Source organism: Amphiprion ocellaris, chromosome 11 (genome assembly GCF_022539595.1).
Source record: "Amphiprion ocellaris isolate individual 3 ecotype Okinawa chromosome 11, ASM2253959v1, whole genome shotgun sequence".
In the NCBI taxonomy this organism is placed as follows: Eukaryota; Metazoa; Chordata; class Actinopteri; family Pomacentridae; genus Amphiprion; species Amphiprion ocellaris.
In genome coordinates, this window is record NC_072776.1 from 20,598,732 (window position 1) to 20,613,801 (window position 15,070).

A 15,070-nucleotide genomic window follows, 5' to 3' on the forward strand; every position below is an offset into this window, starting at 1 on the left:
ATATCACAATATCTATCAGCAATTATATTTTTGCTGCAAATTGTTCATGTCTGGTGTAACACAGCTTGATGTGGTTATTTTGTGGGATTACAGGACACCCACTGTGAAGATGTTGCTTCTTGCTACAGCAGCATTTCAGGTAATGACTCACTGGTTGGCAGAAATGACATATAACACATTTACTCAGGTAAATTTAATTTGACAATAAAAGCTGTAAGATTGTGATCTGCTGTTTTTAAGCCTGTCGTCTTACAGTTGCTGTTTTTCACATTTTATACACAAAAGCACGCGCAAGTCCACATAAGGAGGCTGGAGTTGGAGTCCAGTATGGTTGCACCGTTTCGTGGCATTTCAATCAATGTTTGCTTTAGTTTATGCTACAAATTACTTTCTTAAGTTTAGACAGTGAAATACTTAGGTTACGTAGGAAAAGATCAGGTTAAAAGCACCTTTTCTAACATTTAAGTCATGATCTGCTTTCATTTTCAGCCAGTTTGTGCTACAAAACGATTTGGTCTAAACTATTAAGATTAGGACAAAAAAATCATGGTAAATACAGGAACTGCTTCTTTATTTTCATGTCATCCGCTCAGATACTATTTTAGTGTAAATTCTGACTTTAAACTGGGGACTCATTAACTGTAACCTCAGTCTTGGCATAGCAACGTGTGTGTAGCCATTAAATAATAAAAAACAACTTAAGCTGGACACAGAGTTTCCAACATTAGCATTATTTAGTCAAGTATTTGATAAAAGCTGCCAGTGCCAGGTGTCAATGCAACCGGAAATCAGCTCTTGACTTGTTCCTCACTGAATTAAAGGACCCCTGCTTGTAAAAGCTGCCACAAATTTCAACTTTTAAATCTACCAACAACATAACTGTAAACTGTATATGTGTCACACTCAAATTCATGACCAGATATCAACAGTAACTGAGAAAGACTTCATGAAGTGTCACTTTACAATGTGTTATTGTCAAAGGATTACAAAAAAGTAAAGCATCTTTTCTATTTTTTATCACAAGGTCACTTACACTGGTTAAGTGATCCCTAGCTACTATATAGCAGTTGTCCCAAAGGCACACACTTGCAGCATCTGTTACTGTGCATTTTTTTGTGCTTTCTTCTTCTTCTTTTTTTTTTTTAAATTAAATTGTTGGCTCACATATCATCATAATCAGGAGATTTAAAATCAATTTCCAGTCTATTTGAGCACTCTGTTGTTATTTCTGATCAATTAATTCAACTTTCATCATGAGTTCAGTAGTTGTAACCTATAAATAATAGAAAACTGACTGCCTTTCTCAGAAGTACCTTTTTACATTAACTAGACGCCTTCAGCAAAACTGTGCAGAATTAATGTGCTGGCAATGTTCCATGTTAGCTGCATACCAACAAAATGACTTTTGTAATAGGATTTTATGCCCAAGGTGGCAATAAAGTCTAATGAGGAACAAAAGTCCTTGAAAACAAAACCAATCATTGGCTGACAAGAATATAACAATGCAAAGCTACAATATATCCTTGTCCTGTGTACTGTGTTCATGATAAATGGTCGTTGTTGAGGTCTGTGTTCACTGGTGAATCAAAGCCAATTTTCAGACACATATCAAAAGCCATTTTTTAAATCATGTTAGCCGAGGGGTCAGACTCACCGGAGACGACGCACATTTCCTCACATGATTCCAAGGTCTCGAAGTTGTTGGCGTTTCCCCCACAGCCTCCGTATTCAAACGGGTCGCAGCGTCCGGTGTCGACGTTGAAGAAGAATCTGTCCTTTATGGCCTTGCATGGCCCCGGATCATCCTTCAGGGCGCATAACTCGTTGAAGATGAAGAGCTCAGGTGGTGCTCCATGTGCTGTGGTGGGATAGGAGGAGAACTTTTAGTACTCTGCTACTTGTGGCGCTCAGCGAAAAGGACGTTTTTTTTCTTGTGGGGGGGGAGAAATTAGGTCACAGCATCAAACAATAACCTCAGGCTTTGAGATAAGGTAAAGTTGCATGGCAGGAGAATTTCCAAAAGACTTGAGTGTAAACAGTTTGACAGCTTACTGTCTTTGTAAACTGGATTGCAGAGGGAGACTGTGTGAGAGATTTTCTCGCTGCAAACGACCTGACTGAATAATTAAAAATATGCAAACACTCCAAAAGGCAGAGAAGCCTCTCAAATCGCAAACTATTTTTCATTTTTATGAAATAACTTAAAATATTACTTTTAACCTATCTGTGTTGTGGGTTTTTTGTTGGACTTGCACTGAGGATAAGAAACCATCAGGGAGCACCTAATTCCCTCAGTTTATAGAAGCAGATCCAGGCAGGTGGCAGCTGGAAGAAAAAGACTGAGTGAAAGCAGGTCAAACTTCACAGCATGCAGCACACAGCAATAGGTGACACTGCAGCAAATCAAGCTATTTATTGCACAGACCGAGAGACTGGATATTCAGTGTGGTTAATAACCAGGTCTGGTTGTGGAGAGTGTACTCGATCACTGAGAGCAGGAGACTGAGGTCATATTTCTAATTATAGAGATCAAATATAGATGTGGACAATAAAACTCTGCACAGACACGGCTCCTAATGTCATTATCATTTGAAACGCTGGCTTTGTCAGATCCAGGAAAAAGGTGACACGAAACCCTCTGAGCTCGACTAACCACTGTTGCGAATGTTAAATCACTATCTCAGTGTGCTGCCGGGAAACGGCTCTCTCTGCCCTCATCCCTGCTGTTTTTAGGTCAGCTCGCCGTTATTCTCGCCTGGAGCTTTGCAGTTATTTCAAAACCGACTGAGCGCTCTGTCCAATCTCGGATCTCTCTCCAAAGGGGTTTGCAGATGGTCAACGCTTGAGTGACAGTGTTTGAATAAGTCTTCCTGCACTGCCCATGCTAATATCCAATAACCTTGATGCTACATGAGCTCTCATTCAGCATTTTCTCTCTTCGCAGAATGAAGAACGAGTTTTGACTCCCAGATGCGTGAAATCAATACTCATGCAATCTCATGCAAGAGGAAAATAAACACAAAACACACACAGCTGGAGTTGGAGTTTTCATGTTCTCCTGGTGCTTGTGAGGGTTTTCTCCCACAGTTATTAACTGGAAGGTTAACTGGTGATTCTCTATATTGACTGAAGGTGTGCTGACTGTCTCTGTATCCCTTGTTAACTAGGTATAGTCTCTACTTGTACTGTTTCTCACCAAGTGCCAATATCTGATGGATCAGGGGTGTCAAATGCTATTTAGTCCAGGGGCCACATCCAGCCAAGTTTGATCTTAAGTGATCAGTAAAATCACAGCATATTAACCTCTAAACGACAACTCCGATTTTTTCCCCTTCGTTCTAGTGCAAAAAAAGTACATTCTGAAACTGCTCAGATTGAATGAACGATCTTTTTAGAAAACATTATGAGCAACCTGAAATTTCTCAAGAAAAATAAGTGCAATTTCAACAATATTATACTGCAGTTTATCATTTATGTATTACAACTTTCAGATCACAGTTTGTCTACAAAGCCACAAAACATTTATTCGCAGGTATCTGGCACTCAACAATATATTAGATCTATAAAGTGTCTTAAATTTACAACTTTACAAATTTACAATTTGCATGAGTTTGTGAGTTTCATTATGGGACGTGTTCAACATTATGTCACTTTATGATCAGTCGTAAATAAAAAAAGAAAGGATCATTGTACCCATTTTAAAAATATATCAGATATGATGCGTTCTAGTGTATTTTTTCTAAAAAAATACAAGCATGTCAGAAGATACTGAGGACTCCAAGACAGCCTGTAGAGGTTTCCAGGATGTGTCTCTGGCTGCTTTACAAACACTATGATAGACACATGCAGAGATTTGGCCAAAATCGGATTTTGTTGTCTCAGTGCTTGAAAGTTTGTTTAGAAAGGAAAAATCACTGTCCTAAGCTTGTTGTCTCAGCTTGGCATAAGGAAGTTAGCTTGAATGTGGAGTTTTAGCCATGCCAGCTGTGCTACTGATATGATTCCAAAGATGGGGACTGCAGTCTGTTAGTCAGTTGGTCTAAAAGACCAAAAGATTGCAGCAATTAGGCAACTGGGCTGATTGCTATTGCATTTTGTTCAGGCTTTTATGATTCTTTGGTGACATCCTGACTTTTCCTTTAGCATCACCAGCAGGTCACTGACTATAAAATTTGTTTGCGTGTGACTCTAAGCACTCATAGGTGGTGGATACAGTTTATTCTGATGTGACTGGAAAGCTTGAAAAACAAGTATTTCTTTTCTTTCCTGTGAGGTACAAAGTTCCATCAAAACCTCTCTAACGGGAACCACCCTGCTCTCTCCTATCAGCTTGGCAGTCGACAAACAGTCCCAGTGCCAGACCATGTAATGAGGGCAGCACCATTCCAACCTGCCCTCCTCCTTCACCCATCCTGCTCCGACTTTTAACCAGGTATCAGGGACACCAATCAAACACCCCAGGTCTCCTTCCTTCTGCCAGACTTGTGGTATTGCTGTTGCATGTGGTTCACTGCAGAGTCTTGTGATATTTATTTATTTAAGTTCCTCTTGTTGTAGCTGATAAGCAGTAGCAGACTGGGTCATCTAGCAGGGGAGGAATTACACATCATCACAGGCGAGCTGGGTCCCTGTCTGGTACCCAACCCATTTTGGCTATGTAAACATACCTTATTGCTGAGCCTCACTAAACAAACTTTCCAGAGAAATGATGGCAAGTTGAGATTGTTTGCTCTCTTCTTGGTCACGAAATGCCTCAAGCTACCATGACTGCAACAGAGTAATTCATTAAGGGAAAAAAGCAAAAGTGCAGAGTCGGTGCAGACTGGTCTTCGTACAACACAGTCTCTTGAAAATAAGAATGTTCAATAAGGCAGAATTTGTCTGTCCAAGGAGACGGAAGCAAACAGGTTCCTCCTATTGATTTCTTCTCCTCTTGTCTGAGACCAAGTGAAGTACAATAACTGTCTTCTTCAATCATTCGTGTTGGCTATCCAGACAGAGGCATTGTGAGGCAGGCCTAAAGAAATCTAGCAGAAGACAATGTTAAGGGCTGAATTAAAACATGTTCACTGCAGGGAAACCAAAAACAGGGCTTGAAGACATGCATCGTACTCTCATGTAGACACATGCGATATTTGATTGTTCTTTTACATACAACAAGGTATGTATATTTATCATGCAGTAGGCTCAGCACACATACTGCATGCTACTTCCGTGTATCATTAGATCTTATTGTAATTTCTTTTGGGAGGAGCAGTAGAGATAGGGAGGAAATGTTGGATAAGACATCAGGGGAATGACAGGCAGTAAAGGCTTCAGAAAACCCAGGTAACCCAGAAACCATTGGACAGACTTCAAATACAATTACAATACATTTCACTACGCATTATACTATGTATAATTATGTTTGTGATAAATAAAGGTCTTGAGTCTTAAATATGTTGTCATATTTAACCCAAACTGTGTTATTTTCCAAAACATAACCAAGTAGCTTTGGTGCATTAACTTCACCAAGCTTCAGACAAGTAGTTATCATTGTGAAAGGACTAACTAAAGTGTGATATTTTTCTACATCAAAGCAAGGAGTATATGAAAACAAAACTTGAGTCTAAGAATAATGGTCCTGTGGGACACAAAGCATTGTCTCCTGGTTGAAAGTCTTATTGCGGACATATGCTGTCATCCTCTCCTGCTACCTCTTTCTGTGGACTTTGGCTCTTTTCAAACTACTTTCAAACTATGTCACATGTAAGAAACTACGTTAGTGTCAAAACATAAATAAGGATGCAGTTTAGTTGTATATGAACATATTTTCTGGGAAACAAGGTTAAATGTAAACACAGGTAAAAACTGTAAAGACCAACCAGATTTGTTCCTGATAAATTCAGAATAAAGTCCATCTTCACAGGGCTAATTCCATCTGTACAAGAAATGTCATGTCAGGTGTTCAACATTTGACTTTAACTCTGAACAATGTCAACTTACCATAAATGAAAGCCAACACTTCTTCAGGAATTTCAGCTGTAAAAGTTTTGCAGCCTTGCTTTTATAGGAAAGCTTTTAATGTAGAAAACAATTAGTACAATCGTAATCAGGGGCATAGTAAAAAAAGGAAAGGCAGAAGTCAATTAAAGTCTGAAAACTTAATTTCTGTAAAAAAAAAAAAAAACCTCCCCATAGCACTATAATGGCCAGTGTGACATGAGTAATGTGCCAGCTTCTGAAGGGCCACAACTTCTCTCTTTAAAGTTCCGTTTATTGTCATAGTATCATGATGATGCAGTTAGAAGTACGAAAGGGTACGCAGTGATTGAACATGAAAACAAAGGCAATGAAGGGCACTATTACTGACTTTTTCCCTTCTTTTGAACTGGTTGCACTCTTCCTGACTGGCATTTGTTGGATGACTCTGAGAAACACTTTTAAATGAATAAATATATAGGTGTTTTCACAGGAGCTATATTCTGCAGGATGAAATCTGCAGAGCAGGATATCAGGTTACAAAACAGTCCATAAAAAACAACAGACTTGCACACACCTCTCACAAACAGACTCTAAATGCAAACAACCTTTCAGAACAATCTATGTCCACCCAAAGCTCCCGATCTGTCATCAGGAATCCTCCGCATTGTTCAACAGAGGGAGTGTAAATATAGTCCTGTTCACACAATGCATCAGCAAAATCCTTGGAAGCCGACCAACAAATCAGCCAGCTCCTTGATATACGGACCAAGCTGAACAGGGAAGCAGATTTTAGATGCATCAAATTTCCATTGGCAGCTGGTCTCCTGAGTATTGCTGACAGGTTCAGCTTGGCCAAGATTTACAAACACACACACACATTTGGATAAAGATCTGAGTTGCTCAACATGTGCACTGTGCCAAGCACCTCTGTAATTCCTGATGTGGGCCGGTTGAGTCTGTTTGAGGCCCAGTCCCAGCTTGTTTGGTGTACCAGAAGATTATCCCGTATCTGCATTTCTAGGTCGCTTTGCAAAGTGGATTGCATTACCAACTGTACAGGAACCATGGAGCAGAAAACAGCAAAGTACAGCCCGTTACTGAAAGACTCGGTGAAAGACAAAACGGCACCGAGCTGTTATCAGGATGACAGATGTATAAAAATGACAGCAGGAGAAAGTGCAACAGACAGAGGTGGAAAATGGAGAGAAAGAGCAGCTCAACGCTACAGTCGTACAGCTCCCAGCAGTTTTGTCATCTGTAGACTTAACTGTATGACTTTACACTGCATGAGAGGAAATGAGCCTTTCTTAAAGACATTTCCTTTGCTCTGTATTTGGGAAACACACTGGAAAAAAAAAGTGGAGCAGATTTCTAAAAGTTGAATAAGCAACAAAATACATACAATACCGTTCAAAAGTTTGGAGTCACCCAGACAATTTCATGTTTTCATGAAAACTCACACTTTTATTCATGTGCTAACATAATTGAAAAAGGGTTTTCTAATCATCAATGAGCCTTTCAACACCATTAGCTAACACAATGTAGCATTAGAACACAGGAGTGATGGTTGCTGGAAATGTTCCTCTGTACCACTATGTAGATATTCCATTAAAAATCAACAGTTTCCAGCTAGAATAGTCATTTACTACAGTATCACTGTCCAGACTGTATTTCTGATTAATTTAATGTTATCTTCATTGAAAAAAAATCTTTTCTTTCAAAAATAAGGACATTTCTAAGTGTCCCCTAACTTTTGAACAGTAGTGTATATTTCAAGCAATACGAATTAAATGAAAAACTGATACACAAAGCAGAATGAGAGCATGACCTCTGTAATTAAGGTAACAGAGGCCTGGACGTGTTATGCATTAAAAGAGGATGATTACCAATGTCCCAATCAATGCTTTAAACACACCTGACAAGATGCAGATACAGGCCTGGCAACAATCTGCAACAAGGGACACCATCCAGGAGTGTAAAGGTGACCTGTGGTCTTACTGTTATTTTCAAACCACAACTTAAAAACAGTGCATTCTACTCTAAGGGTTTGTTATAATAAGAAGAGGGATAATCTTGTGGCAAAAGGGAACATTTCCTTGAAAACACTCTCAGATCAACCTATCCCCATCTGACTCACTTTGCTACTTAGTTCAAAAGTACAAATTCCATTAAATAAAATTGATGTTGGATTGCAACACTTAGTCAGAGCTGTGTGCTTTTATGAAGGAGGGTGCATCCAGTGCCGATAGGCCAGACGACGTAAGAAACACTGTCAGTGTTTATCAGAGCCGAGCCCTGAAGCCAGTGGACAAAGGCTGAGGGTGACTCACAGCCTGTCCCAACATTTTACAGTGACCACAGAACCAGTGAGACTACTTTTATTATGTGTACGTGTTTCTGTGTGTGTACAGATAACCACATCTATAATATATGTTACAGGTGTTTTGTTTGTAAGTTGGGTCGCTGTCCGACTTTCAAAAGTAAGAAAGAGCTCCACTAGTCAAAGGTAAACAACGTCTGACTTGACATGTTTGTGTTTAAAGCAATATATTTTCAGTTTCAATTGAGTATATATATAAAACCTAAATCTTCTCTTCATATGAAACACATGAAAAACTCTACAACTCATCACTACTGACGTTGCTGTGAGCTTTCTGGTCCTATGATCTGAAAATTAAAGTGAAGATGAGAGTAAAATTCAGAAGTGATTTATCCGAACAAAATGGTGGAACATTTTAAATACTGTGTGGGCTCATTAAAGCCCTAAAGGCTGTTTGTGTTCTGTCAGGAGTTTAATTGCACTCATAGCAACTATTATACTTTTTTATGTAGCTTTTGTCATATTAATCATTAATAACGTAGCAACATAGTTTTGAATGACAGGGTCCCTGCTATCGCATGGTAAAATATAAAATCTAATAATGAAATCAACTTAAGGCTTCCCAAATACTGCAATAAATCAAGCATGATGAGTTGAGCATATGTCAGCATGTGGCCCCACCTTTAACACTTTCTCTTTTTTTTTCAAACCCTTGTTACAGATGGATGGACCTAAGTCTAAAAGTGCAGTCTGGCAGTATTTCAATCGGCCAACAACACCAGGGAAGGCTGTGTGCAAAACATGCAATGGTGAAGCCAGCATGGGAGCAACAATAGCAAAAAGTAAGAACACTTCCAACCTGTGGTCCCATCTCAGGATTCATCACCCTGACTTTAACAAAACTGCTCAGAAGAAACGTGAAGTTGAATCAGTATCTAATAATAATAGTGGATTAGATATATATAGCGCTTTTCTATTAAGGCATACTCAAAGCATGTACAATGAATCCATTATTCATTCACTCACACATTCTCACTCTGCTGGTGGTAAACTACATTTGTAGCCACAGCTGCCCTGGGGCAGACTGACGGAAGCGTGGCTGCTAATCCGGGCCTACAGCCCCTCCGACCACCACCAACATTCACACGCATTCATACACCAGTGTGAGTAGCCGCACTGGAGGCCACGTGGGTAAAGTGTCTTGGCCAAGGACACAACAGCACATGACTAGGACAGAGCAGGAATCGAACCGCCGACCCTTCGATCATTGGACGACCTGCTCTACCACCTGATCCACAGCCGCCCTGTATCTCATACACATGTGGCAACTTAATCGCAGCCAACAGTACTGGGAATGTTTGATAAACAAAGAAAGTGGACAAATTCAGAAAACAAACTAGTCATAGAGATGGTAGTTACTGATAACCAACCGTTCTCGGTGGTGTCTGATGTTGGCTTTCAGCACCTTATGGCTGCAGCAGAGCCACGATATGCACTGAAAAGTGAGAGATATTATCGAACTGAAAAGCTGCAAGAAGTTCACCACAAGGTTGTTGACAAGATCAAAGCCATGATTCAACCAGAAAATGCTGGCTATTCTCTCTCCTTCACCATGGACTGCTGGTCTGGTGTGACAGAATCTCTCATGAGCCTGACATGCCATTTTATTGACAATGAATGGACAAGAAAGCAGGTTGTTTTAAATACAAGAGCAATGCAAGGGTCACACACTGGGGAATACCTGAAAGACACATTCCTTAGTATGCTTGAGGAATGGATGATGAGCAAAGATCGTGTGGCGCTAGTGCTTCAAGATAGCGGTGCAAATATTGTGAAGGGAATGAGGCATGTGTTATGTGTACATTATGTACGGATATCAAATCGCGTGACCTAAATATGGAGCAGGCAGCTGGAACTGATGGAACTCGGAAACAGCCTCACAATTGAATCAATTGTTCCTTATATCATTTCTGATGGATAGGTCCCTATAAGTCTACAGCGGTCGATTTGTAGTAGGATCATAATCATGTGATTGTCAGCAGGCAGCTGATGTAGTGTTCACTTGTCATAGTTACAGTGATGCCGTGCTGCTATCTCGCAATGATACAGAAATCTTTAACAAATCCATGGATCCAGACTATAATTCACATCACTGCCAAAATCTAATCACTCGGTCATTTCTGACCTTCCCTGAAAATTTCATCTGAATCCACTGATCTGTTTTTGAGTAATGTTGCTAACGACACACAGACAGACTGACAGACAAACCAACACCTATCAGCACATAACACATACTCTGCCTCCTTGATGGAGTAAAAATATTGGTTTCATCTAAAAATATAGGATAAGATGCTCCAACAAACTGGATGAAATACAAGAGGACTTGCCTTTAAATGTGACAACAGATGCTTGCATGAGGCTGCTATTGCCGACATAAGAGATGGATCAGTAAAAATTAAAAGAAACAATGACAATGATCCCACAGATCATTCCACATGCAGCTCATTAAGGCAATAGACTGTGGCCTTTGAGCTGCTATGGAAAGACGACCTAATTCCTGCAGCGATCTTTCAAACACTTCCTTCCGATGGATCCCCACGCTGGCAGATCAAAGTAGCTTCAAGCATGTTCCAAAGCACTTTCGCCAGCTGATCAAAGGAATCCCACTGAAACACGGACACGTTCATGCCTCCAGGAGAAATGTGTTTCCATTTCTACAAACAATGAAAGCTTTGAAAGCTCGCATTGTGTGGTCAGGAAACAGACTCGGGGCTACCCTGAGGACTGAGTGAGCAGTGAATCTATTCATGTTTGGACAGCAACTGGCTTGGTCCTGTGTAGCTCAATAACAGAACACAACACAAATCATGGCGTAATTTGAGGTTTGATTGTCACTGGAGACGCCCAAGTAGAAAAACTTTGATCATAAAGGATCACTATCTTTCATGGAAGTTTTCACATCTCTGTGTGTATTTTGTCTGGTGTTGCTGAAAATAATAGGAATGGTGCTTTGTTCTAACTTGGAACACTGCAGGGAAACCTTCTTAATTATCTAAAAGGCTTGTGAGACCCATGCATTTTTAATCAGGGCCTGTGTGTTGGTATGGCAGGTGGTGAGGGAGGAGAGATGCAATGAGCGACTTAATTGTTGCTCCACAACTCGATAGCTTTTGTGGACTCATTTGTCCATGCCAAGGCAGATTTAACATTTATCTCAGCTTGTCTCTTCCACCCACAACCTCAGGAGTTTTTTTCTCTTTATCTTGCCTTTTCCACAAGAAGAAAAAAAAAATCTAACTTTCTGTCTGCTTTTTTTTATGGCTTTAACTTTCTTCCATATATCTAGCAAACCTGAATAGCTGGTTTTATCAATCAGGCTGACTTTTCCCCAGTGCCAGCTCAGTGGTGGAAATCACTCCCCTCTGCAATGGCATTATCTTTCCCTGGAAATATCTAAGTTGAGCCCCAACCTGTTCTCACTTGGTCTTGATAACAAAACAATAGTGGGAACCCGAAAATCCTTCTCGCTTCAGTGATTCTGCCAAATCCATGCTCTGACATGCAAGCACTGCCGAACCGAACAATCCCACTCAACGCCAATTAGAGTCTGTCTCTGCTGGTTCTCAGCCAATCAGTGGGACAAAGTGTGTCTCCTGGACGGCTCTCTAATGGGGATGCATGTGATTAACTGAAGTGCAGGTTGGTGACACGTGTCCACAAATCTGCTCCTGCTTTTGAAAGAAATCAAGCATGCATCTGTCGGAGCAAAACGGTTGTCCGACCCCTTTAATTTGACAGAAGAAGGCGACTTCTCAGTCCAGAGGGAGCATATGGCAAACAGTGATTCGGGCATAAGTTTGCCATAAGTTGCACAGGCCTCAAGGGGAGAAAGTGCCACAGCGCCATCTGCCAAATTGAGGAAGTCCCAGTTACAAAAGACTCTGTGAATTATTCATCACGTCAGTTGCAATAACAAGCAAATGATTCTCCAGAATGGAAGTGATGAAAACAGGGATAAAAAACGTTCAAACGTGAAAAAAATCAAAAGCTTTCATTACAATGAGTGCTGGCATAATATAATGAGATTAAATTAAAATGTCTGGAGCTGCTCGAGGTGAAGCAGGGCTTTGAACCGCCGTAATTTAAACATGGAATCTAACTATATAATTTGAATCTCTACACGCAGAGAGAGAGGAACAATTAATGAGCAACCGCTTGTTTATAGCGTAGACCACAAAACTGATAAATTTAACATCAGGGACTGAAGCAGTTGTATCAGGGGAGTAACATTTTCAACAAAGATCTACAATTATTTTTGGGTAAAAATAGATAGTGACACAGTTAGCAGTACAGGCTGGTTGTATGTATTATCTCCGATTGAGAACCACCGAACTGAGACCTATTTTACATTACATCACACAAAAGAGAGCTGTGAGGAAAAGAAAACAGAAGAGACAGGAGAGAGAATATGGAGTCCCTGGCCAGCTGGGCTACTTAGTTACTGAAGAGACAGAATATTTAACAGCTACCTTGAACACAGACACTAAAATCCCTGGCAGTTTCTGAAATGTTCTTTGTGTTTTGAGGCTTCACACTGATGTCTGCTTAGGAATGTATAGTGATTCTTAATTATAAACTACCTGCTGTGTACCCGACTCATTTATCAAATGAACTGCATTATATCTTTTAACCTGAATGACTTAATTCACACAAACGTCTCTGTAAATGGTTGATTTTAAATCTAAAGAAACTCTCACTTACCAGTTCAATGCATATAATTAAAGCAAGAAATTGTGAAAAAAGATTAACTTTCTTCTACCGATCACAATTATCCAGCACAAAGCGGTAGAGAAAGAAAAGGACCCCCAGAGAGCAAAAATAAAAATGTGATTCTGATATCATTTAATGGAGACACTACACGTGCAAATGAGCTCTAATTAAATTAAATATGCAACATAAACAAATTACAAACAGAATAAAGAAGCATCGAGCTTATAAAGACACAAACAAATCACATGCCACCTCGAACACAAATACAATTTCACAAGGTATCGAAGAATATTGCACAAACTCTGAGGCACAACAGCACATTAGTTATGCAACCGTCTGTGTAGCACTTTGCAGCTCTTTGTTCAATTATGAAAATGGGTTTGAAACTTCTAGCACGTATTTATTTGATTATTTTACAAATGAATAATTGTCTCATTTTTTATTGTTTACATTTGGATTGTTGCCTTAGAATTAAAAAAAAACAACAAACAGACAAATTAATTCAATAAATGACTCAACTTTCCATTTGTTAGTTTTGTGCTTGTGGTTGGACTGTACCATTATCACTCAGGGGAGTCTAGAGCCAACCATGGACAAGCTCACACAGTCACATTATGTATGTATGTAGCACATCGAACACTGCAATAATTTATCAACTACACCACTTTGAGGGGGTTGGGGGATGTATGTGAACATCACTTACACACTGAAGCCATAGGCCGATGAAATACTGTTGTTGTTCAGATTAAACACAGAGCAGCAGCTTTCAAATACCTTTTCAAGTGTGACTCCCTTGACCTCATCACAGCTGATCCTAACAGTATGTGTGTGTGTGTGACTGTGTGTGTGTATTAATACAAATCCTAAAATATTGTCTGCAGGCTAATAAATGAGTGTGTATATATATATATGTGTGTGTGTGTGTGTGTGTGTGTGTGTGTGTGTGTGTGTGTTGCTGGATAATAAATGAAAATTAAGCCATTATTGCAATAATGACATAGAAAATATATTGCCCATTGTATATTATTTATCCCTATCATCGGATGATAAATGATTGTATGGTAAGATGTGCTACATGCATGATGCAACTGCACACAAACACAGAAATAGAAAATTAGAAGAAAAAAAGTGTTTTTAAAAAAAAAGTTTAAAAATGACTTGAATTTTGAGGTACCGACCTAAACATTACCACTTCAGGATTTAATTAAGAACCAGTTACCCTTTTGTAGGGAAGCACTACATGGATCATACAACAACACATTCATTTACACTACCAGTCAAAAGTTTAGACACACCTTCTCATTTAATGCTTTTTCTTTACTTTATGACTATTTGCAGATTCTCACTGAAGACATCAGTACTCCGAATGAACACATATGGAATTATGTAGTAAACAAAAAAGTGTGAAATAAGTCAAAATGTGTTTTAAATTTTAGTCTCTTCAAAATAGCCACCCTTCGCTTTGATGACAGCTTTGCACACTCTTGTCCTTCTCTCGATGAGCTTCATGAGGTAGTCACCTGAAATAGTTTTCACCTCACAGGTGTGCCTTGTCAAGGTTAATTTGTGGAATTTCTTGCCTTCTTAATGGGGTTGGGACCATGAGTTGTGTTGTACAGAAGTCAGGTTGGTACACAGTTGACAGCCCTATTTGACAACTGTTAGAATCCATATTATGACAAGAACCAATTGGCTAAGTAAAGAGAAACGACAGTCCATCATTACGTGAAGAACTGAAGGTCAGTCAGTCCAGAAAATTGCAAAAACTTTAAATGTATCCTCAAGTGCAGTTGCAAAAACCATCAAGCGCTACAATGAAACTGGCTCACATGAGGACCGCCCCAGGAAAGGAAGACCAAGAGTCACCTCTGCTGCTGAGGATAAGTTCATCTGAGTCTCCAGCCTCAGAAATCACCAGTTAACAGCACCTCAGATTAGAGCCCAGATAAATGCCACACAGAGTTCTATTAGCAGACACATCTCTACATCAACTGTTCAGAGGAGACTGCACCAATC

At 39.7% G+C, this 15,070-nt stretch overlaps 1 protein-coding gene across 1 annotated transcript in view; it reads right to left on the minus strand.

Annotated features, from left to right (window-relative positions):
- Positions 1 to 15,070, minus strand: part of tfpia (tissue factor pathway inhibitor a) — a 58,812-nt gene that overhangs the window by 22,711 nt on the left and 21,031 nt on the right. The window contains exon 2 of the mRNA XM_023274527.3: positions 1,655 to 1,858. Within this exon, the coding sequence (XP_023130295.1) occupies positions 1,655 to 1,858 (204 nt within the window). The remainder of the gene's footprint in view (positions 1 to 1,654; positions 1,859 to 15,070) is intronic.